The following is a 21,022-nucleotide window of genomic DNA, read 5'->3' on the forward strand; positions in this document are numbered from 1 at the left end:
TGCGGCCCCGCCCACCAACTCCAGTTATACACCACAGCACGGGGGAAGTGCCCTGCGGGTCCTCACCACTCCAGGGACTATCCAAAATGACCAAACGGAAGAATTCCCCTCAGAAGAATCTCCAGGAAATAACAACAGCTAATGAACTGATCAAAAAGGATTTAAATAATATAACAGAAAGTGAATTTAGAATAATAGTCATAAAATTAATCGCTGGGCTTGAAAACAGTATACAGGACAGCAGAGAATCTCTTGCTACAGAGATCAAGGGACTAAGGAACAGTCACGAGGAGCTGAAAAACGCTTTAAACGAAATGCAAAACAAAATGAAAACCACGACGGCTCGGATTGAAGAGGCAGAGGAGAGAATAGGTGAACTAGAAGATAAAGTTATGGAGAAAGAGGAAGCTGAAAGAAAGGGAGATAAAAAAATCCAGGAGTATGAGGGGAAAATTAGAGAACTAAGTGATACACTAAAAAGAAATAATATATGCATAATTGGTATCCCAGAGGAGGAAGAGAGAGGGAAAGGTGCTGAAGGGGTACTTGAAGAAATTATAGCTGAGAACTTCCCTGAACTGGGGAAGGAAAAAGGCATTGAAATCCAAGAGGCACAGAGAACTCCCTTCAGACGTAACTTGAATCGATCTTCCGCATGACATATCATAGTGAAACTGGCAAAATACAAAGATAAAGAGAAAATTCTGAAAGCAGCAAGAGATAAACGTGCCCTCACATATAAAGGGAGACCTATAAGACTCGTGACTGGTCTCTCCTTTGAAACTTGGCAGGCCAGAAAGGCTTGGCACGATATCTTCAGTGTGCTAAACAGAAAAAATATGCAGCCGAGAATCCTTTATCCAACAAGTCTGTCATTTAGAATAGAAGGAGAGATAAAGGTCTTCCCAAACAAACAAAAACTGAAGGAATTTGTCACCACCAAACCAGCCCTACAAGAGATCCTAAGGGGGATCCTGTGAGACAAAGTACCAGAGACATCACTACAAGCATAAAACATACAGACATCACAATGACTCTAAACCCGTATCTTTCTATAATAACACTGAATGTAAATGGATTAAATGCGTCAACCAAAAGACATAGGGTATCAGAATGGATAAAAAAACAAGACCCATCTATTTGCTATCTACAAGAGACTCATTTTAGATCTGAGGACACCTTTAGATTGAGAGTGAGGGGATGGAGAACTATTTATCATGCTACTGGAAGCCAAAAGAAAGCTGGAGTAGCCATACTTATATCAGACAAACTAGACTTTAAATTAAAGGCTGTAACAAGAGATGAACAAGGGCATTATATAATAATTACAGGGTCTATCCATCAGGAAGAGCTAACAATTATAAATGTCTATGCGCCAAATACCGGAGCCCCCAGATATAGAAAACAATTACTCATAAACATAAGCAACCTTATTGATAAGAATGTGGTCATTGCAGGGGACTTTAACACCCCACTTACAGAAATGGATAGATCATCTAGACACACAGTCAATAAAGAAACAAGGGCCCTGAATGATACATTGGATCAGATGGACTTGACAGATATATTTAGAACTCTGCATCCCAAAGCAACAGAATATACTTTCTTCTCAAGTGCACATGGAACATTCTCCAAGATAGATCACATACTGGATCACAAAACAGCCCTTCATAAGTATACAAGAATTGAAATTATACCATGCATACTTTCAGACCACAATGCTATGAAGCTTGAAATCGACCACAGGAAAAAGTCTGGAAAACCTCCAAAAGCATGGAGGTTAAAGAACACCCTACTAACGAATGAGTGGGTCAACCAGGCAATTAGAGAAGAAATTAAAAAATATATGGAAACAAACGAAAATGAAAATACAACAATCCAAACGCTTTGGGACGCAGCGAAGGCAGTCCTGAGAGGAAAATACATTGCAATCCAGGCCTATCTCAAGAAACAAGAAAAATCCCAAATACAAAATCTAACAGCACACCTAAAGGAAATAGAAGCAGAACAGCAAAGGCAGCCTAAACCCAGCAGAAGAAGAGAAATAATAAAGATCAGAGCAGAAATAAACAATATAGAATCTAAAAAAAACTGTAGAGCAGATCAACGAAACCAAGAGTTGGTTTTTTGAAAAAATAAACAAAATTGACAAACCTCTAGCCAGGCTTCTCAAAAAGAAAAGGGAGATGACCCAAATAGATAAAATCATGAATGAAAATGGAATAATTACAACCAATCCCTCAGAGATACAAACAATTATCAGGGAATACTATGAAAAATCATATGCCAACAAATTGGACAACCTGGAAGAAATGGACAAATTCCTAAACACCCACACTCTTCCAAAACTCAATCAGGAGGAAATAGAAAGCTTGAACAGACCCATAACCAGCGAAGAAACTGAATCGGTTATCAAAAATCTCCCAACAAATAAGAGTCCAGGACCAGATGGCTTCCCAGGGGAGTTCTACCAGACGTTTAAAGCAGAGATAATACCTATCCTTCTCAAGCTATTCCAAGAAATAGAAAGGGAAGGAAAACTTCCAGACTCATTCTATGAAGCCAGTATTACTTTGATTCCTAAACCAGACAGAGACCCAGTAAAAAAAGAGAACTACAGGCCAATATCTCTGATGAATATGGATGCAAAAATTCTCAATAAGATACTAGCAAATCGAATTCAACAGCATATAAAAAGAATTATTCACCATGATCAAGTGGGATTCATTCCTGGGATGCAGGGCTGGTTCAACATTCGCAAATCGATCAACGTGATACATCACATTAACAAAAAAAAAGAGAAGAACCATATGATCCTGTCAATCGATGCAGAAAAGGCCTTTGACAAAATCCAGCACCCTTTCTTAATAAAAACCCTTGAGAAAGTCGGGATAGAAGGAACATACTTAAAGATCATAAAAGCCATTTATGAAAAGCCCACAGCTAACATCATCCTCAATGGGGAAAAACTGAGAGCTTTTTCCCTGAGATCAGGAACACGACAGGGATGCCCACTCTCACCGCTGTTGTTTAATATAGTGCTGGAAGTTCTAGCATCAGCAATCAGACAACAAAAGGAAATCAAAGGCATCAAAATTGGCAAAGATGAAGTCAAGCTTTCGCTTTTTGCAGATGACATGATATTATACATGGAAAATCCGATAGACTCCACCAAAAGTCTGCTAGAACTGATACATGAATTCAGCAAAGTTGCAGGATACAAAATCAATGTACAGAAATCAGTTGCATTCTTATACACTAACAATGAAGCAACAGAAAGACAAATAAAGAAACTGATCCCATTCACAATTGCACCAAGAAGCATAAAATACCTAGGAATAAATCTAACCAAAGATGTAAAAGATCTGTATGCTGAAAACTATAGAAAGCTTATGCAGGTAATTGAAGAAGATATAAAGAAATGGAAAGACATTCCCTGCTCATGGATTGGAAGAATAAATATTGTCAAAATGTCAATACTACCCAAAGCTATCTACACATTCAATGCAATCCCAATCAAAATTGCACCAGCATTCTTCTTGAAACTAGAACAAGCAATCCTAAAACTCATATGGAACCACAAAAGGCCCCGAATAGCCAAAGTAATTTTGAAGAAGAAGACCAAAGCGGGAGGCATCACAATCCCAGACTTTAGCCTCTACTACAAAGCTGTCATCATCAAGACAGCATGGTATTGGCATAAAAACAGACACATAGACCAATGGAATAGAATAGAAACCCCAGAACTAGACCCACAAACGTATGGCCAACTCATTTTTGACAAAGCAGGAAAGAACATCCAATGGAAAAAAGACAGTCTCTTTAACAAATGGTGCTGGGAGAACTGGACAGCAACATGCAGAAGGTTGAAACTAGACCACTTTCTGACACCATTCACAAAAATAAACTCAAAATGGATAAAGGACCTGAATGTGAGACAGGAAACCATCAAAACCTTAGAGGAGAAAGCAGGAAAAGACCTCTCTGACCTCAGCCGTAGCAATCTCTTACTCGGCACATCCCCAAAGGCAAGGGAATTAAAAGCAAAAGTGAATTACTGGGACCTTATGAAGATAAAAAGCTTCTGCACAGCAAAGGAAACAACCAACAAAACTAAAAGGCAACCAACGGAATGGGAAAAGATATTTGCAAATGACACATCGGACAAAGGGCTAGTATCCAAAATCTATAAAGAGCTCACCAAACTCCACACCCGAAAAACAAATAACCCAGTGAAGAAATGGGCAGAAAACATGAATAGACACTTCTCTAAAGAAGACATCCGGATGGCCAACAGGCACATGAAAAGATGCTCAACGTCGCTCCTCATCAGGGAAATACAAATCAAAACCACACTCAGATATCACCTCACGCCAGTCAGAGTGGCCAAAATGAACAAATCAGAAGACTATAGATGCTGGAGAGGATGTGGAGAGACGGGAACCCTCTTGCACTGTTGGTGGGAATGCAAATTGGTGCAGCCGCTCTGGAAAGCAGTGTGGAGGTTCCTCAGAAAATTAAAAATAGACCTACCCTATGACCCAGCAATAGCACTGCTAGGAATTTATCCAAGGGATACAGGAGTACTGATGCATAGGGGCACTTGTACCCCAATGTTTATAGCAGCACTCTCAACAATCGCCAAATTATGGAAAGAGCCTAAATGTCCATCAACTGATGAATGGATAAAGAAATTGTGGTTTATATACACAATGGAATACTACGTGGCAATGAGAAAAAATGAAATATGGCCTTTTGTAGCAACGTGGATGGAACTGGAGAGTGTGATGCTAAGTGAAATAAGCCATACAGAGAAAGACAGATACCATATGATTTCACTCTTATGTGGATCCTGAGAAACGTAACAGAAACCCATGGGGGAGGGGAAGGGAAAAAAAAAAAAAAAAAAGAGGTTAGAGTGGGAGAGAGCCAAAGCATAAGAGACTGTTAAAAACTGAGAACAAACTGAGGGTTGATGGGGGGTGGGAGGGAGGGCAGGGTGGGTGATGGGTATTGAGGAGGGCACCTTTTGGGATGAGCACTGGGTGTTGTATGGAAACCAATTTGACAGTAAATTTCATATATTAAAAAATAAAAAATAAAAAAAATAAAAATAAAAAAAAAATAAAAAAAAAATAAAAAAAAAAAAAAGAAATTGTGGTTTCTATACACAATGGAATACTACGTGGCAATGAGAAAGAATGAAATATGGCCTTTTGTAGCAACGTGGATGGAACTGGAGAGTGTGATGCTAAGTGAAATAAGCCATACAGAGAAAGACAGATACCATATGGTTTCACTCTTATGTGGATCCTGAGAAACTTAACAGGAACCCATGGGGGAGGGGAAGGAAAAAAAAAAAAAAGAGGTTAGAGTGGGAGAGAGCCAAAGCATAAGAGACTGTTAAAAACTGAGAACAAACTGAGGGCTGATGGGGGGTGGGAGGGAGGGCAGGGTGGGTGATGGGTATTGAGGAGGGCACCTTTTGGGATGAGCACTGGGTGTTGTATGGAAACCAATTTGACAGTAAATTTCATATATTAAAAAATAAAAAAAATAAAAAAATAAAAATAAAAAAAATAAAATAAAATAAAAAAAAGAACAATCTGGGAATGAAAGTCAGGGCAGTAGTGGGTAAACGGAGGCTTAGATTTCTAGTACTAAGATTAAATTAGGAAATTGAGACAAAATAGGAGCACTCCTTGTAGCCTCCTACCCATAAAACAGTCAGTTTATACTTGATGGTACTGGATACTTAGTTGGCAGCACTGCTTACTCCTGCCTTTCATCAGACCATGAGTCCCCCTAGAATATGCTGCTTTTCATACATGTCAACTCCGCTTCCCTGAAGTTCTAGTATAAACGCTACCTGCTTTATGAGATTGTGATTTGATGAAAGAACCACAGATTTTGGAGTCATTGTAAATTTGGATTTAAGACCCAGCTTTGTACTTGATTGTCATTTGAGCTTTGGGGCCGTAATTTCTTTCCTTCTTGCTAGAAGGGGAAATAATAATAGTGTCTTGCAGGGGATTTGTGAGTGTTTAGAGATGTAATATATGTAAAGTGCTGAGTAAAATGCCTGGCCCATAATACATTCTGAATTCTAATAAGTGGTGAGTATTATTTTCCTGTTTTTCTTTCCTGATCTCCCGAGCCTCCCTCTCTGTGACAGGGGCATTAGATTTTCTTCCTGCCTCAGCTTCCTCCTTTTACCTTTGTTTATCTGAAAAATTCATTTAGGTGGAATAGGTTCTACTCTGATTATGCAGGATCACTGAACATACAATCAAAGCCTATTTTAACAGCTTCCCAGGAAGCTGTTAATCCTGTTCTCCAGTATAAATGTTAATAAGGATTTTCACTCTAGAGTGAATTGTTAATCTTTATAGTCAAAGATGGTTGTGACCATGTGGATACTCCAGTGACTGGAAAGGTCAGTGAATGATCTGCAGTTCTTTCCATGCTGAATACATAAATAATTATTCTTAGGTGGATAATTAGAGCTATTGGCTGAGTCTGTTGTGTATACTTCTGCTCTCTTCACTGTTTTGAATGAAACGGAGTTTCCATATCTCACGATTTTTCCAATTTACACACTATGTGTATAGTTGATTTTTAAGAATATATAAGTACATTCACTACTTAAAACCCAGGCGGAAAGACTGACTAGATCTGCTTGTAACACATAATAAACTTAAGTTCTATTCCCATAAACATAGAATTTTAGCAGTGGATCTGAGACATTGTTGAATATAACACTTCGGTTTAAAGATATGGAACCTGAGTCCATTCTGTTTCATTGTCAAGCAATTGTAATTATTAGAATTGTTAAAGCATCATGTGATGCTCCTTATTCTCCTTCCTTAAAATCTATTGGTTTTAGTTGCATCCTCTGAAGAATATAGAATAATTCTATACTTCTCCTGTGTAACAGCTTCTCAAATATTTGAAAACAACCCTTAAGTGTTTCCATAGTTTTTTCCCCTACGCTAAAATATTAAATTACAACAAAAGTTACACTAGCAATTCCCTCCGACATGGGTTCCAACCTATCCAACTGTTCTGTTGTCTTTTCAAACAACTCTATTTTGTTATTGTTCAATTGAAAATAGAGTTCCCCAGATTTAAATCTAGACTTGAAATATAATCTCAATAGCATAGCTGTTAAAATCTTGCCATTTTTTTCCTCCTCTGCTGCCTGAGAAATCCTTGCGAAATACAGATACGATGTTGTTCCCCATTTAAAACCTTCAGTGACTCTGCATTGTCCAGAGGATCTCAGCAAAGCTTGTTAGAGTGGTCTACAAGGTCCTTTCCAACACACAGTGCCTGCCTTTCCATCCATGTTCCTGCTCACATCCTGTACTGCAGCCAGACCAGCCATATATGTGGTCCCTACATCTGTCATGTTGCCTTATAGTTGTAGGCCCTTGCTGCTCCTTCTGCCTGGAATGTCCTTTCCAGTTCTTGATTGGCTACTCGTCCAGGCCCCCTATAGCCCAAATTAGCATCTGCTTTATGCTTACAAAGCACCTGTGCAAACCTCTGTCGAGGCAGCGGATTGTACAATCTATTTATTGTGCTGTTTTCTCCAATAGATTGTAAGAACCTTGATTTATCTTTGTGCCCTAGTGCTAAATTTGAGGTTGCCCATAGTGGATACTCAATAATATCTGCTGAGCGAATAAATGAATGAATTCTGTCTTCTGGTCCAATATGCCCAAAATTGCCCCTCTTAGCAAATGGTTTCACATCTTCATAAAAATGCTCTTGTCTTCTACCAAAATAAAACAAAAACAAACTTTTATTTTACCCTACCTTAATAAAACTACTACTAGGGGCACCTGGGTGGCTCAGGCAGTGAAGCCTCCGACTTTGGCTCAGCTCATGTTCTCATGATTCGTAAGTTTGAGCCCCGCATTGGACTCTGTGTTGACAACTCAGAGCCCAGAGCCTGCTTTGGATTCTGTGTCTCCCTCTCTCTCTCTGCTCCTCCCCCACTCAAGCTTGCTGTCTCTCTCTCTCTCTTTCTCTCTCTCTCTCTCAAAAATAAATAAATGTTAAAAAACAAACAAAGGGGCACCTGGGTGGCTTAGTCAGTTAAGCGGCCGACTTCGGCTCAGGTCATGATCTCGCGGTCCGTGAGTTCGAGCCCCACATCGGGCTCTGTGCTGACAGCTCAGAGCCTGGAGCCTGTTTCAGATTCTGTGTCTCCCTCTCTCTGACCCTCCCCCGTTCATGCTCTGTCTCTCTCTGTCTCAAAAATAAATAAACGTTAAAAAAAAATTAAAAACAAACAAAAAACCCCCTACTACTTAGCTTTCCTTTTCTCAGTTAAACTTTGTGCAAAGGTGGATATACTGACTGTTTTGCTTTTACTCCTCGACCTCTTTCAACTCCCTCTGACTCCCATCACTGGCTGTGCCACAGTTTACTTTTTAATTCCCAAACATAATGACTCCTTTTCAATCCTCCTGGTAGTAGACATCTCTGAGGCATTTCATATTGCTAACCACGCTCACTTTTTTGAATATCCCTCATCTCTTGACTTTAATGACAGTATTTTGTCCTGGGTTTTCCTATTGTTTAAATAATGGCCTTTGGTAATTCTCCTATCCCTTAAAAGTTGCTTTCTCTAGTTTATATGATCAGCTCTCTTCTCTGTGTGTTCTTACTGAATGACCTCATTTACTCATGTCCTGAATTGCTATCTATCTCTAAGGTCATCAGCCTTGATTGTTCCACCGTGCACAAAGAAGTCTCCACTCTTGTGCCATGGAAGTATCTCAAAACAGACAAAAATAAAAATATGATCTTGTCTTTCCATTTCAGGACACATACAGCTTCTATGGTCATATCTTCCTTAATGACAGAGTGCATGTATTATTCATATTCAGTGTCTATTACAAAAACTTTTAATGATCTTTATACCCATAGATGATATGATTTAAACAATTTCCTCTGTATTTGTTATAAAAACCACATGGAATGTGGGGTTGAGATAGAGGGGTCTCCATAATATTTAGAAACCTTATAATCCTGGAGAAGGCCAGAATTTAGCTTCTCTTATGCATGCCACCTAAGGGCCTGGTTATAAAAGAGTTAATTGAGAATGGACTATTTCTCTTAGCTCAAAATCAGTCATGAAATAAGAGGACAAATGCTCAAATGTTTGTATTTCAGGTCTCTGACTCATACCAAGTTTCTAAAAGGCAACAGATGGATCAACTGCCTAGAATGAAAGAGAATTCAGTGAAAATGTAAGTCTAACTGTATCCTTCCTTTCTAATTAATTATATTTGCCTGTGCATGGTACTGACAAAACAGGTGTCCATTATATTTGGAAGTTGAACTTCTAGATTTTATAGCAACAATATAAAATAACAAACAGATGGTTGAAGAACTTAAAGAAGTTTGTGCTCTCTATTCACTATTTATATACATTTTTGTAGATCCCAAGAATATGTTTTGTCCTCCAACATGGTAAGTTCTTGCTTCCTAAGCTAGAACAATGCCATACCCAAGAAGAGCCTAAATCGACACCATTAACAACAATATAAATACAATTAAATTATCAGCCTTAACCTTTTTACTGACCAAAGATGGATACTGAAATTAGTGTAGATGACAGTGCAGTTTAAACTGTGTTTTCCTATGTAAACAAAGACAATTGAGGATGAATAAAGAACAGAGGAATGTTTTATGCGTTTAGGAAGTTATGTCTACACATGATTTTTCCTGTTCTCTACTAAATCCAGAAGAATTAGTCAGGCAATTCTACCTTATTCTATTTAGGAGAATATACTTATATATAAGTTAATGATATAAAAAAGTAAACCAAGATGTAAATTAGCTATAAATCAGAATTCTTTTCAAATACAGGCACTCAAGGTATATGCAATATACTTAGCAATTTTTTTTTTTCGTAGAGATTCAAGGGATACATTTTGTCCAATATTTTGTTAGATGGGTAAAAGTGTATTCTTCCTTCAGTAGTCATATTTTAGTTTAGTTTAGTTTAGTTTAGTTTAGTTTAGTTTAGTTTATTCTGATAGAGACAGAGCAGCACAAGTGGGAGAAGGAGCAGAGAGAGAGGGAGAGAGAGAGAATACCAAGCAGGCTCCCTGCTGCCAGCTGTAGAGACCAGTGTGGTGCTCAGACCCATGAATTGTGACATCATGACCTGAATCAAAACCAGGAGTTGAACGCTTAGCCAACTCAGCCATCCATGCACCCCATGGTCATTAATATTTTAAATTATAAATCATTATCCTGTATATTTTAATCAGTAGAAATATAATAGAGTTAAAACATTAAATTCTGGGAAATAACTTCCCTCTGGAAACTATTATACCTCTGTGCTCGGGGGCCCCAAGACCACTCCCCTGTTCAGTGATTTGCTAGAACAACTCACAGGACTCAGCATGTATTTGTGCACACAGCTAGGATGGATTTCAGCCAAAGGATACAAAGAAAAATCATCAAAGGAAAAAGGTGTATGGGATCAAGTTTGGAGGCAACTAGGTACAAATTTCTAAAAGTCCTCCAGTGGAGTCACATAGAACACACTTAATTCCTCCAGCAGTAGGTTTATACCATGTGCAACAATGCATGAAGTTTTATCTTCCAGAGAAACTCATCAGATACAGTGCCTGGGGCGGCGGTGGGGGGCGCCCACTGGTCACATATGTGCCCTGTGCTCAACACATACCAAATTCCAGACTTCCAGAAGGAAAACAGATGTTCACATAAACCATATTGTTTGTACAGCTTAAGTACAATGAGCCGTTCTTTTTCATTTAAGGAAAGTTATATCCGTGTATGGAACTTTTTACCACTAAGTTCCCAGACACCAACCAAGGGCCAACCTTGCAAACAGGCCTTTGTAAGGCAAACAGTTTCAGGCCTGGTACAGTCACCCTGAATATTTCTTTTTTTATTTTTACATATGTCTTCCATTTCAAATTTCTTTTAGAAAGATATTACCTCTTTTATTCAAATCTACTTAAATAATGAAGGGAGAAATATTTTGAAAATACAGATAAAACTTACCCTAATCATCACACATATACATATATAACACTAGACTATACTCTGTTAGAGCAGTTTGATTTTCCACTGAATACTGTTGTAGATTGGATCTCTCAGGGAGACTCTGAAATCAGCATGCAAGAAGTTTACTAGTGAGCCTTCTTAAAATGAGTTCCTCGAGGGCAAGGGAAGGAAATAGGTTTAGGCAGAGAGAATAGGAGTGCAGTGCAGCTGCAGTCCCTTGTATCAAGCTGACTCATCAGTGGACGAAGCATGGGCTTTCTTTCCTTCTAATGGGGTGACCTACCCTGAGAATCTGAGTCCTGTTTGCCATGTGTAAGTGGTACTCATCCACTTACTGTCAAATTGAGCAAGGCAGTATTAAAGGAGCCTTGAGCGAATGACCTAGATACCAAACTCCTTCCTCCTGGCCCCCTGCTGTATCACCCTGACAGTCAGTGTCTGCGGGGCCTCCATGACATGGGTGTGAATTGAGCTAGAGGTGCTGGTGCATCAGAGGTGGATGACGTGGTCTGAAATACCTGCTCAGTAAGCTTGTTTGGGCCCTCTGGCACCGTACTGCTTGAGCTCAGATGTATCACTTCCATCTTTGATAGAACCTAATGTTGAATATAGTGCCTGGCATGAGTAGGTGTTTACTAATTTTTTTAATGAATGCATGAGTGAATAAATGATTACACAAATAGACAAACAACTCTTCATTTTCTAGAAGTATTAATAACGCAAATAACTCAAATAATAGAAACATTTCTATATACCTATAACCTTCCAAATTAGGTATATATATAATTGGCACTACTTTAAAATATTATTGGGGCGCCTGGGTGGTTCAGTTGTTTAAGCGTCCAACGCTTGATCTCCATTCAGGTCATGATCTCAGGGTTCCTGAGATTGAGCTCCGCATCAGGCCCCGCTCAGATAGCATAGAGCTTGCTTGGGATTCTCTCCCTCTCTCCCTCTCTGCCCCTCCCCCACTCATGCGTACTCTTGCTCTCTTGCTCATTTATTATTAAAATAAATAAATAAACTTTAAAAAATTGTACTTAATTACTGCCTTAACTCTGGAATTTAGTATACTTTTTGATTTTAGTCTTAAAATCAAGTTTTAGAAAAATAAAGAAAACCAAGTTTTAATGTTAAGCACCCCACAGAAGAGGATATCCAAATGGCCAATGGACATGTGAAAATGTACTCAACACCATTACTTATTCAGCCAAATGTAAGTTAAAATCATGAAATGACCAGGGGTGCCTGGTAGCTCAGTCAATTGAGCTACCGACTCTTGATTTCAGCTCAGGTCGTTATCCCAGCATCGTGGGATCAAGTCCCACATTGGGTTCTGTGCTGGCTGTGCAGACTTCTTGGGTTTCTTCCTCTCCCTCTCCCTCTGCCCTTCTCCCTAGCTTGCTCTTGCTTTCTCTCTCTGTCAGAAAAAAATTTTTGGGAGGCCACCACAAATTTTAAGATTGATAATTCCAAGTGTTGTCAAAGGTATGGAGGATGTGTAAATTTATGCAACCACTTTGGAATAGTGTTTAGTATTACTTTCTACATTTAGATGATTATGTAACTACTCTATGACCCAACAATTGCATTCTTAGTTACATACCTAACCAAATGGTACATACATTTACACCAAAAAAACCTGTCCAAGAATGTTACATAGAAGCTTTATTCATAACAGCCATAAGCTGAAAACAACTCAAATATCTACCAGTAGCAGAATGGGGGCGCCTAGGTGGCTCAATTGGTTAAGCATCAGACTTCTGATTTTAGCTCATGTCATGATCTCATGTTTTGTGAGATTGAGCCCTGCATTGGGCTCTGTGCTGACAGCACAGAACCTGCTTGGGATTCTCTCTCTCCCTCCCCTTCTACCTCTCTGTAGTTCATGCACACACCCTCTCTCCCTCCCTCAAAATAAATAAACATTTTTTTTAAAATAGTAGAATCGATAAAATTTTTTAAGAGATACAAATTTATACATCTATGTTACTCATATAAAAACAAATATTCATATATTTATTAATAATAACATGAATATATTATATATATATGAATAATAACAACAATAAAAACAAACTACAGCTCACACAACATCATGGATAATCATCACAGTGTTGGGGAAAAGAGGCCAGAAATAAAAGAACACGTATGATTCTATTTATATCATGTTCAAAGACAGGCAAAATTAAACTGTCGTGTCAGAAGACAGGATAGTGTTTACTAATGGAAAGGAGAAGGAGGATGATAATTGGGAGGAGCACAAGGTATTCCAATGTGATGGCAGCGTTCTGTTTGTTGACCTGGGTAGTGGTTACATGAGTATGCACTTTATTATAATTCATAGCGCTTACAACGATGTTTTATGCACTCTGTATATGTATTATACTTAAAGCAGTATTTTAAAAATCAAGTTTTAGTGGCTTTTAATGTTTGCTTTGGTTGATATTCCTACATATGCTAATATTAAATATCGACTTATGGAGTTTTCCTAATGTTCAGAATAAATCAGAGCATTAGGAAATACCCATTTCACTGTGGTATGCTGTTTTTTAAAAAATATTTATTTATTTTGAGAGGAAGAAAGGGAGAGAGAGAGCATGCACGTGGGGGAGGGGCAGAGAGGAGGAGAGAGAATTCCCAGTAGGCTCTGTGCTTACAGCATATGGTGCTTACAGCCCCATGCGGGGCTGGATCCCACAAACCAGGAGATCATGACCTGAGCTGAAATCAAGAGCCAGATGCTTAACTGACTGAGCCACCGAGGTGTCCCTGTGATATACTATATATTTTTTTTAAGTCTATCGAAGAGGTATAAGTGAATATTAGCCACCACATATACTCCTACTTTGTGGAACCATGCCCAGAAATGAACAAGATATCTATACTGCTATTGAAAGATGTATTCCAGAGATCCTTGTATAGACTGATTTGAAAAAAAGATACAGGGCACCTGGCTGGTTCAGTCAGTGGAGCATGAGACTCCTGATCTTGGGGATTTAAGTTCAAGCCCCACATCAGGTGTAGAGATTACTTAAAAATAAAATATTAAAAAAAGAAGAAAAGGATAAATAAGAGATATTATCTTTAAGATAAATAGAAATCATCTCTTTAGGATGAAGTTTGGAAGTTGCTGAAAACTTCTAGACAAGTTAATAAGTAACCTTATTATTATGACTCATGGCATGTATTAACTATAAAAAATCATTTTCCTGCAAGCAAGGAGTTCAAAAGCTGGTAACACAAGCAGTGTTTCCTAAAAGTAAACAACTATAAAATTAATTTTTCTTTAGTGTGAACAGCCTCATTTTTTTTTTCTGTTTAGAAGTGTTCTAGAGTGATGAAAAGCTCTAGAGGAAGAAAATAACAAAGCAATCCTTTAGTGCCCTGGAATCACAGGACCTGACGGAAAATGATTCTAGGACTCACTAAGAGATAGATTATTCAGGGAACCTCCTTTTGATAAGAAAAGCAGCTAGAATAGAGAAAACACAACCAAAATATCCAACATTAAGGGAATGAATAATTTAATAAACTATGAGGATATTATGAAGTTACAAAATATTACATTCTAGGAAATTATATAACTGACATAGGAAAACATTTATTTATAGTAGTAAGTAAAAATTATAATACAAAATAGTAAGGTGGGATTATGAATGACTTATACCTTCTGGCATTTTCTATAAGAATATGTGTACTTTTACACAACCTAAAGTACCCAGCTTATAATGGGTATTCAAGATATAGAGCTAGTTTTATAAAGTTCCATTGGTTCTACTAAGAAAAGAACAATAAAGATTTTAAATAAGCACAGAAAAAAACTAAACCTTGGTAACTTCACTTGGAACTAGACGTGTGTAGGAAGTCAAGGTAATTATTAACTGGGTACTTGTGTCTAATTGCTTTTCATGTTTCCACTTGTTTCTGTAGGGTAGAATTGGGGCAGCCATTTTAAAAAAAAGAATATGTATTCTTTTTAATCATTTTTAACTATATTATATTAATGGAGAAAAATCAAGGGGCACCTGGCTGGCTCAGTCGGTAGAGCATGCAACTCTTGATCTCAGTGTTATGAGTTTGAGCCCCATGTTAAGTGTAGAGATTATTTAAAAAAATTTAAAAAATTTTAAACTTAAATAAAATAAAGGAAAAAAGGCAAGAGAAAATTCATCTACTAGAATGACTATGGAATCCCTCAAGTCAAAATAATGGTTAATTATTGAATGGTTAATATGAAACCATTGAATGGTTAATATTGAATGGTTAATATGAAACCATTGAATGGTTTCATGGTTTGAAACCATGGTTTCAATGAATGGTTAATTGAATGGTTAATATGAATGGTTTGAATGGTTAATATGAATGGTTAATATGAAAATTAGAGATTATTGAAAAATCCCTAGTTCCATAATACCAGCTGTTATTATTATTCTACAATGTATAGTATTTTTTGAATATAAAGAATTAGCAAAGTAACAAAGAATTTGTTTGTGGGAAGAGAATAAAACATATGACAATAATTTGAAACTGCAAATGACAAAGCATAATCTTGCAAGGGTCTAAGCATATAAAAGCCACAATACACAGGAATGGAAAGTGGTTTCCAAATTTTATTTGCCATGACTGTTAGCATATTGTAACCCTCTATACCCACATATATATTTATATATAACTGAAAAAACATTATGAAACAGTACATAGTCTTATTATATGTGATGCACCCTGGTATTTTCTATTTTGTTTTATTTTTTTATATTGCTGTTATAATTCACTAAATAAACCCACTATTTTTGGGGGGGCCCAGCGTGGAGCCCAATGTGGAGCTTGAATTCACAGCCTTGAGATCAAGACCTGAGCTGAGATCAAGAGTCAGATGCTTAACCAACTGACCCCCTTGCGCCCCTCAGTCCCCTTTGACCTATATCAATTGCAGTTTGAAAAACACTGTTCTAAAAGATATCTAGGAAATTAAACATATTTTTAGAGTTAAGTATCTCAGCTTGATGATTAGTGTCATCATGTCAGTTAGATCCTATAGAGATCATTGATATTAAGGAAGCTATTTGAAATATTCTCAGCACACTATAAAAGCATTAAGTATAGTAAACAATGTAGAATGTATAATGAGCTTTGAATTGAATATGATATAAATGAATGCTTGTGGTTAATTCCATATTACACCAGAAGATGAAATTATTCTAAAACATTGCTATTTAATTAAGGAAACATTTTAGCATAGGAAATGGTTTATTCCCAAAGTACATTTAAAAAATATTTATATTGAGATATAATTTACATACAATGAAACTCATTGCTTGTTGGAATATTCACAAAGTTGCAAAATCATCACCACTAGAACATTTTCATCTCCCCCCAAAACCCTTTTACCCATTAGCATTCACTTTCTATTCCTCTCTCCCCCTAGCCCCTGCCAATCACTAATCTACTTTCTGCCACTATAGATTTGTTTATTCTTGTTATTTCATATAAATGGAAGCAAACAGTAAGCAGCCTGGTATGCCTTTGTCATTTAGCATAATTTTTCAAGGTTCATCTGTGTAGGAGCATATATCAGTATTTTATTCTTTTTTGTGTCTGAATAATATTCCAGTGTTTGGATCTATCACATTTTGTTTATCCATTAATCAATTGATGGACGTTTGGGTTGTTTATATCTTTTGACTATTTTGAATAATGGTGCTATGAACATTCATGCTGCATGTAAGTTTTTAATTCTGTTGGGTAGATGCCCTGAAATGGAATTGTTGGGTCAATTGATAACTGTTTATCTTTTTGGGGAACTGCCCAACTATTTTCCAGAGTGGCTGCACCATTTTATATTCCCACTAGTAATGTATGAGTGTTCCAGTTTCTCCACATCTTTATCAACATTTGTTATTGTCCTTTTTTCCCCCTCTCCTAGTAGATGTGAAGTAGTATCTCATTGTAGTTTTGATTTGTACTTCCTAAGGACTATTGATGTTGAGCATCTTTTTGTGTACTTGCTTGCCATTCATATATCTTCTTTGTAGAAATGTTTATTCAAGTCTTTTGCCCATTTTTAAATTGACTTGTTGTCTTGTTGTTGTGTTATAAGAGTCCTTTATATATTCTGGTTACCAGACCTTATCTGATACATGATGTGCAAATATGTTCTCCCATTTTTTGTCACTTTTTTTTCTTTCTTTTTTTTTTTTTAAATTTTTTTTAACGTTTATTTATTTTTGAGACAGAGAGAGACAGAGCATGAATGGGGGAGGGGCAGAGAGAGAGGGAGACACAGAATTGGAAGCAGGCTCCAGGCTCTGAGCCATCAGCCCAGAGCCCAACGCGGGGCTCGAACTCATGGACCACGAGATCGTGACCTGAGCTGAAGTCGGACGCTTAACCGACTGAGCCACCCAGGCGCCCCACTTTTTTTTCTTTCTTAATGATGTCTTTTGAAGCATAAAAGTTTTGATTTGGATAAAGTACAATTGATCTGCCTTCCTAGGATTTGTTTTTCTTGGTTACTTGTGCTTTAGGTATCATATCTAAGCCTAATTCAACAACACAAAGATTTATAGATATGTTTTCTTCTAGGTTTAATAGTTTTAGTTCCATTTTTGAGTCTTTTTTGAGTTAATTTTTGTATATGATGTGAGACTGGGGTCCAGTTTCATTCAGTCTTTTGCATGTGTCTATCCAGTTGTCCTAGTGCCATTTGTTACAAAGAATATTCCTCCCCAATTGATTGTCTTTGCACCCTTTTAAAAAATCAACCATATTGAGGCACCTGGGTGGCTCAGGCGGTTGAGCGTCCAACTTTGGCTCAGGTCATGATCTCGTGGTCCATGGGTTCGAGCCCCATGTTGGGCTCTGTGCTGACAGCTAAGAGCCTAGAGCCTGCTTGGGATTCTGTGTCTCCCTCTCTCTCTGCCCCTCCCCCATTCATGTTCTGTCTCTCTCTGTCAAAAATAAACAAACATCTAAAAAAATTTGAAAACAGGGGCGCCTGGGTGGCGCAGTCGGTTAAGCGTCTGACTTCAGCCAGCTCACGATCTCGCGGTCCGTGAGTTCGAGCCCCGCGTCAGGCTCTGGGCTGATGGCTCGGAGCCTGGAGCCTGTTTCCGATTCTGTGTCTCCCTCTCTCTCTGCCCCTCCCCCGTTCATGCTCTGTCTCTCTCTGTCCCAAAAATAAATAAAAAACGTTAAAAAAAAAATTGAAAACATAAAAAACCAACCATATGGAAAAAAGGGGGCACTTGGGTGTCTCAGTTGGTTAAGCATCCAACTCTTCATCTCAGCTCAGGTCTTGATCTCAGCATCATGAGTTCAAGCCCTGCATTTGGCTCCCCATGGGGCATGAAGTCTACTTAAAAGGAAAAATAAAAAATAAAAAAAAATTAAGCATAAACATAAGAGTTTATTTCTAGGCTCTCAGTTCTTCTATTCCATTGGTCTATAAGTCTATCCTAATGCTAGTGCCGTGCTGTCTTCATGACTAACTTTTCAGTAATTTTGGAATAAGTTAGTGTGAGTACTCCAACTTTATTCTTCTTTTTCAAGATTGTTTTGGTTGTTTGGCGTCCCTTTAATTTCCATATGAATTTTAAGATCAGTTTTTCAGTTTTTTCACAGGGATACCAGAGAGCTGGGGGAAAAGGCTAAGGCGAGTTAAAATGCTACAAAGTTGTGTTCTTGCTGAATTTCAGTTGTGTGTGTGTGTGTGTGTGTGTGTGTGTGTGTAGTGTGTTTAATAAATTCTCCAGAATTGCTACAAATCCGTGGTTAATTTCCAGAGCTCTGAAAAAGTTGCTTCTGACCATTTTTGCCAATTTTTTCATTGATTTTATAGAGAAAAGAATTTTCTAAAATACTTACTCTATCATTTTCCCCAGCATCACTCCCTGAGTAGAAGATTTTTGAAAAGCATCTTGGAGGGAATTGAAGCTGACTCTACTCCCAAATAAGAGCATGGGAAAGTTGGCTTTATAAAGATATGTAAGTCAATAAAGGAAAGAGTCCCATGGAAATTCAAGAAAAGGACTTCTAATATAACTGGGCCCAAGATATTAAAGCTAGAATTCAAGGTAGCTTTAAATTTTTTTTTTCAACGTTTTTTATTTATTTTTGGGACAGAGAGAGACAGAGCATGAACGGGGGAGGGGCAGAGAGAGAGGGAGACACAGAATCGGAAACAGGCTCCAGGCTCCGAGCCATCAGCCCAGAGCCTGACGCGGGGCTCGAACTCACGGACCGCGAGATCGTGAGCTGGCTGAAGTCGGATGCTTAACCGACTGCGCCACCCAGGCGCCCCTCAAGGTAGCTTTAAAAAACTGAGCAGAACTTCATAGATCTTCACGTTAGTGGTCTGCCATACAAAATAGTAATTAAAGGCACAGACTTTGAACTCAGCTATCTGGATTCAAATTCCAGATCCACTTACTAACTATATTACCTCATTTTTCTCATTTATCTAACGGGTAATAATAGTACCTACATCATAGGCATTTTCATTGAGGTTGATAAGAATCAATCTTTGAATCTATGAATCAATTCATAGACTAGAATAGATTTTAGAATAGTCCCTGGCAGGGGTGCCTGGGTGGCTCAGTCAGTTAAGCATCCAACTTCGGCTCAGGTCATGATCTCGCAGTTCATGAGTTCAAGCCCCACATCGGGCTCTGTGCCGACCGCTCAGAGCCTGGAGCCTGCTTCGGATTCTGTGTCTCCCTCTCTCTCTGCTCCTCCCCTTCTCATGCTCTATCTCCCTCTCTCTCAAAAAATAAACATAAAAAAAAAAGAATAGTCCCTGGCATAAATTGTGTGCTGTAAAAATGTTGCTGTTATTATTTTTATGTAATCAGCTAGTTCAGTCTCTATTTCACTTTTCTTTTCATTACCAACTGCCATCTTCACTCTCTGTATCTTTTTAATATCACAGACCTTGGTCTTAGTTTCAATTTTATTATAATTTTTGGTAACATATCTTTGGCTTACTTATTTCCTTACTCTCCTTGCTCAACTTCATGGTCACTGTCTATATTTTCTTAGCTTTAATTCATATTTCCAGAGGTAATATCAGAATGGTCCATCTCATCCCTCTTTGAACAGAGCTTTCTACATTAGGCCACCTCATGGGCTCCTTCCTGGCCTTTGGATTATCTGCCCTTGAGATGGTTGCCTGTCTGTAATGAGATAATGTGGTATAACATATGGCTGTTTAGGATGGTACCATAAGCATATAATGTTTCTGTTGTACACAGTGGTGACTGAAAAATCATGATTAACACTTCTTTTGTTTCAGGGTAAGATATAATCCAGTTAATCAGAAGACAATGAATGCCAAGAGAGGACCAGGAATAAAGATTACAAGATCAAACCATCTTCCAAAACTCGATCCATAATTCTAGAACTGGAATTCTATTTCTTCCTTTTTCTCGTCCATAATATTCAACTTATGAAGTTAATGTTCAACACATTTTTCAGGGAATGAAATAGACAAGAAAGAGCTATCAAACTTCTCTTTAGCTCCTCTTACAAAAGTTTTTTTCCTTTGTCTGTATTAAATTAATTTTCTTAAGTGATCTAAAATACCTAATAGTGTTGCTTTTGATTTTAAAAATATCCTGAAAGTTGGCATTATTACACTTGCCTTTAATAATATATCCATGATCTGTGCTGGTAGTAATTGGTTTCTAGTTGGTTGTTAGCTAAAAATGTGAGCTCATCAAAACATTTAGTTCTTATAGGCTATATCATATTCAGATCTTTTAAACTTATGGTTTAGCAACAGATGTTTGAGGATATGGAGGAAAGGGAACCCTCTTGCACTGGTAGTGGGAATGCAAACTGGTGTAGCTGCTCTGGAAAACAGTGTGGAGTTTCCTCAAAAAATTAGAAACAGAATTACCCTATGACCCAGCAGTAGCACTCCTGGAAATTTATCCAAAGGATATAGGAGTGCTGGTTTGTAGGG

General features: G+C 37.8%; 1 protein-coding gene across 2 annotated transcripts in view; it reads left to right on the forward strand.

Annotated features, from left to right (window-relative positions):
* CCDC169 (coiled-coil domain containing 169) overlaps positions 1-20,644 on the forward strand; it is a 53,385-nt gene extending 32,741 nt beyond the window's left edge. Inside the window, exons 7-8 of one of the 2 annotated variants that reach the window (XM_058687428.1) lie at positions 9,187-9,263; positions 18,682-18,736. In XM_058687428.1, coding sequence (XP_058543411.1) covers positions 9,187-9,263; positions 18,682-18,721 — 117 coding nt within the window. In that variant the 3' untranslated portion in view covers positions 18,722-18,736. Of the gene's footprint in view, positions 1-9,186; positions 9,264-18,681; positions 18,737-20,350 lie in introns of those variants that run through there. The other variant, XM_058687418.1, reaches the window with a different exon arrangement.
* The last annotated feature ends 378 nt before the right edge of the window (positions 20,645-21,022 follow it).

This window comes from Neofelis nebulosa, chromosome 1, assembly GCF_028018385.1.
Source record: "Neofelis nebulosa isolate mNeoNeb1 chromosome 1, mNeoNeb1.pri, whole genome shotgun sequence".
Lineage (NCBI taxonomy): Eukaryota > Metazoa > Chordata > Mammalia > Carnivora > Felidae > Neofelis > Neofelis nebulosa.